At 43.6% G+C, this 4759-nt stretch overlaps 2 protein-coding genes across 3 annotated transcripts in view; one reads left to right on the top strand and one right to left on the bottom strand.

The window, feature by feature from the left end:
• LOC104737513 (translocase of chloroplast 159, chloroplastic) overlaps positions 1 to 3273 on the top strand; it is an 8024-nt gene extending 4751 nt beyond the window's left edge. Inside the window, exon 3 of one of the 2 annotated variants that reach the window (XM_019234775.1) lies at positions 25 to 3273. In XM_019234775.1, the coding sequence (XP_019090320.1) occupies positions 25 to 3093 (3069 nt within the window). In that variant the 3' untranslated portion in view covers positions 3094 to 3273. The remainder of the gene's footprint in view (positions 1 to 24) is intronic. The other variant, XM_010457717.1, reaches the window with a different exon arrangement.
• The window catches only part of LOC104737512 (glutathione S-transferase F3), a 1495-nt gene continuing 839 nt past the window's right edge, over positions 4104 to 4759 (bottom strand). Inside the window, exon 3 of the mRNA XM_010457716.2 lies at positions 4104 to 4751. Coding sequence (XP_010456018.1) covers positions 4309 to 4751 — 443 coding nt within the window. The 3' untranslated portion in view covers positions 4104 to 4308. The remainder of the gene's footprint in view (positions 4752 to 4759) is intronic.

The raw sequence follows: 4759 nt of genomic DNA, 5'->3' as shown, positions 1-4759 counted from the left end.
AATGTTGCAGAGCCAGGGATTGTGGTTGTTGGGGCAGCGAAGGAGGCTGAAATTAAGGAATATGGTGGAGATGATGAGGTTGAGAAGACCATCCCAAGTATTGAGGAACCTGACGACCTGACTGCTGCGTATGATGGGAATATTGAATTGGCTGCTAAGGAAATATCAGAGGCAGCCAAAGTAGAGTCTGACGAACCAAAAGTGGATGTGGAAGAAAAAGAATTGCCTGTTTCTGAAAGTTCAAACGTAGATTCAATTGATGTAAAAGAGGATTCAAATCCCGCAGCTGAGTCACAGTTTGAAGCAAACCCTAACCCGGAGGTTCCGGAAGTTTCCGAAGGAGACAATGCTGAAGAGGGTGGAAACAAGCTCCCAGTCGAAGACATTGTTTCTTCTCGTGAGTTTAACTTTGAAGAAAAGGAAGTGGACCAGGAACCTTTTGGAGAAGGTGTTATCGGGGTTGATGGGTCTGAAAGTGAAGAAGAAACTGAAGAGATGATATTTGGGAGTTCTGAAGCTGCAAAACAGTTCTTAGCAGAGCTGGAAAAGGCTTCTTCTGGTACTGAGGCACATTCTGATGAAGCAAACATTTCTAACAGTATGTCAGGTAGGATTGATGGCCAGATTGTCACCGATTCTGACGAGGATGTAGACACAGAGGATGAAGGTGGGGAGAAAATGTTTGATTCTGCAGCTTTGGCTGCACTTTTGAAGGCAGCCACTGGTGGCGGAAGTTCAGAAGGTGGCAATTTTACCATAACATCTCAAGATGGTACAAAGCTTTTCTCTATGGATAGACCAGCTGGTTTGAGTTCATCGTTAAGGCCCTTGAAACCTGCAGCAGCTCCACGTGCAAACCGTTCCAACATCTTTTCCAATCCTAATGTTACAATGGCGGATGAGACTGAGGTTAACTTGAGCGAGGAAGAGAAACAGAAATTGGAAAAGTTGCAAAGCCTTCGTGTGAAGTTTTTGAGGCTTTTGCAAAGGTTGGGGCATTCGGCAGAAGATTCAATTGCAGCGCAGGTTCTTTACCGTCTTGCACTACTTGCTGGGAGACAAACTGGGCAGTTATTCAGTCTTGATGCTGCGAAGAAGAAAGCTGTGGAGTCTGAGGCTGAGGGAAACGAAGATTTGAACTTCTCTCTAAACATACTGGTCCTTGGAAAAGCCGGGGTGGGAAAAAGTGCTACTATAAACTCCATTTTGGGAAATCAGAAGACGTCCATTGATGCTTTTGGGCTCTCAACCACTTCGGTTAGGGAAATTTCTGAAACAGTGGGTGGTGTCAAGATTAACTTTATTGATACTCCGGGTTTGAAGTCTGCTGCGATGGATCAAAGTACAAATGCAAAAATGTTGTCCTCTATAAAGAAGGTAATGAAGAAGTTTCCCCCTGATATTGTTCTTTATGTGGATCGACTTGATACCCAGACCAGGGACTTGAACAATTTACCCTTGCTAAAGACGGTTACCGCTTCTCTTGGTTCATCCATATGGAAAAACGCTATAGTGACATTGACCCATGCTGCTTCTGCCCCTCCTGATGGCCCATCTGGCACCCCATTGAACTATGATGTGTTTGTAGCGCAGTGCTCACACATAGTGCAACAGTCTATAGGACAGGCCGTTGGTGATCTACGCTTGATGAACCCAAGTCTGATGAATCCGGTTTCTCTTGTTGAGAATCACCCCTTGTGTAGGAAGAACCGGGAGGGAGTGAAGGTTCTCCCGAATGGCCAAACTTGGAGACCTCAGCTGTTGTTATTGTGCTACTCCCTAAAGGTTTTGTCTGAAGCAAATTCTCTATTGAAGCCTCAAGAACCAATCGACCACCGTAAAGTATTTGGTTTCCGAGTTCGATCCCCACCTCTCCCTTACTTGTTGTCTTGGCTGTTGCAGTCCCGTGCACATCCTAAGCTCCCTGGAGACCAAGGTGGTGATAGTGTTGACTCTGATATTGAAATTGATGATGTATCTGATTCTGAGCAGGACGATGGGGAAGATGACGAGTATGACCAGCTGCCACCATTTAAGCCTCTTCGAAAAACCCAACTTGCAAAACTCTCAAAAGAACAGAGAAAGGCATATTTCGAGGAGTATGATTACCGGGTAAAGCTCCTGCAGAAGAAACAGTGGAGAGAGGAATTGAAGAGGATGAAAGAAATGAAGAAAAACGGGAAGAAGGTGGGTGAAAGTGAGTTTGGTTATCTGGGAGAAGAAGATGATCCAGAAAATGGGGCTCCAGCTGCAGTGCCAGTTCCATTACCCGATATGGTTTTGCCACCTTCATTTGATAGTGATAACTCAGCTTACCGATACCGTTTTCTGGAGCCCACTTCACAACTCCTAACCAGGCCAGTGTTGGACACCCATGGTTGGGACCATGATTGTGGATATGACGGCGTCAATGCAGAACATAGTCTTGCTGTAGCAAACCGGTTCCCTGCTACGGCTACTGTCCAAGTCACCAAGGACAAGAAAGAGTTCAACATTCATTTGGACTCGTCGGTGTCTGCTAAGCACGGCGAGAATGGATCCACTATGGCAGGGTTCGATATCCAGAATGTAGGGAAGCAGCTGGCTTATGTGGTTAGAGGAGAAACCAAATTCAAGAACTTGAGGAAGAACAAGACGACTGTTGGAGGGTCAGTGACTTTCTTGGGAGAAAACATTGCCACTGGTGTTAAACTCGAGGATCAAATAGCACTGGGGAAAAGGTTTGTTCTTGTGGGCAGCACTGGGACAATGCGATCACAGGGAGATTCTGCCTATGGTGCGAACCTCGAGGTCAGGCTTAGGGAAGCTGATTTCCCTATTGGGCAGGATCAATCCTCTTTAGGGCTGTCTCTGGTGAAGTGGAGAGGCGATTTAGCCCTTGGAGCCAATCTCCAATCTCAAGTCTCTGTTGGAAGGAACTCAAAGATCGCGCTTCGTGCAGGACTTAACAACAAGATGAGCGGACAGATCACAGTCAGAACCAGCAGCTCGGATCAGTTGCAGATTGCTCTCACGGCCATTCTTCCAATTGCCATGTCCATCTACAAGAGCATTCGACCAGAAGCTACGAACGACAAGTACAGCATGTACTAAAAATATCTCTGCTGCAGAAGGATCTTTTTTATATTACTGGTTTCAGTTAATGTTTTTTCCCCCTACTTTAATAAAAACTTTGTTGAGATTTATCAAAGTTGTATTTTGTTCTGTTGAGAGGTTCCCCTTCGGATTTATCATGTATCAGTAATTTTTCACTTTCAGTAGCTCTTCTCAGCTTCTCTTACTGTTCTTTAGATGATAATGGAGCCTAGTGTAGTTTTCTTTTGGTTCTACATTCATGCTAATGATGTTGCTCGGCTTGTGTTTGCTAATTTGTTACTTCAAATTTTCTGCAGAAGATACTAAACGTTCGTTGAAGAAACAGTTGCGAACCCTGTTAATAAGAGTTTTTTTGTACTAGAACCAGAATGTTCTTCCTTGGCCCGTTGAAGGCATTGGTATGTGTTTTAGTTTCTCAGTAGTACAGGCATTGGTATGTGTTTTAGTTTCACAGTAGTACAGAAATCTGTTAAGGATTCTTCTGCCACACTCCTAACAGACGAACTCTGAATAAAGGACATTTCTTGTAACTGATGTAGCAAAAGTGATCTTTATGAAATATGTGTTCTAATTAGTGTAGCAAAAGCCTTAAACTACTTTAAAGGATAACCAGAGTCTGCAATTATCTGCAAATCATTGGAAGCATTAGCTCGATTTTTAGGTGGTCAAGATCCGTGATTAATGGTGAAAAAGACAAAACTTGCTGCTCTAATCGTTTTTTTAACTGCCGAAAAAAACGTTTCTGTAACTTATTGAGAGGTGAATAGGTCCAGAAACCTGATGGTGTTTTGTTTTGTGCCGTCTAATTAATTTGAAAGATAATGACTACTTTAATTTTGTCATTTTCGGACCTGACAAAGCAAGGAAACTTTAAGGATAAGAATGCCCAGGAGAAACGTTCGTAAGTAAGATTTCCACAATACTAAAGTCCCTTGTATACAAGCTCATTACTAGGTAACTCTATATTTAAGTGACATTGCTATCTTTGCATTAGTTAAACAGATTGATTTAATTTAAAAGCGCTTGTAGATTAGACAAAGATCTCTCAAGGACATACAACACACTCACATAACTAAAACAAAAACAGAGGATACAACACAAAGAACGAAACAGAGTACTGAGAAATTGGGCGATGAGGCCGCCGCTTATTAACTCTTAGCATTACTATTTGTGACTGAAGCAAAGCCGTTGTTTTTCCTTTTAGAAATTACTTCACTGAAGGACCTTCTGGGAAGCTGGCCTCTTGGTGATCTCAGTCACCCACTCGTTGACACGTGGACGCTTGGTGAAGAGCTTCTTGGTGGGAGTTTCGAGCAGGTATTGAATCACGGGAATGTGGTGAAGATCGGTCAAAGTGAAAGTGTCACCAGCCATATACTTGAACTCCTTGAGCCTAGCCTCGTAGGCATCAAGGACCTTGTCTAACTTAGCCTCCTCTTCCGCAACAACGGCTTGGTCTGTAGTCAAGCCATAGATGAGCTTGATTACTTGTTCCCACGCAAGCTTTGTAGCCACTGGGTCGAACTGGTGAGCTTCCACTTGCATTCCATTGGCCATGATCGCGTACTGAGATACGTTCTTGGAGTCAGCTGGGAGAAGGTTGGTTCCTTGGTTTTCGTATTTGTGAGCTATGTACTGAGTAATCGCTCTTGATTCTGCACAA

Source organism: Camelina sativa, chromosome 13 (assembly GCF_000633955.1).
Source record: "Camelina sativa cultivar DH55 chromosome 13, Cs, whole genome shotgun sequence".
Classification (NCBI taxonomy): domain Eukaryota; kingdom Viridiplantae; phylum Streptophyta; class Magnoliopsida; order Brassicales; family Brassicaceae; genus Camelina; species Camelina sativa.
This window is presented reverse-complemented; position numbering and strand designations above follow the sequence as displayed.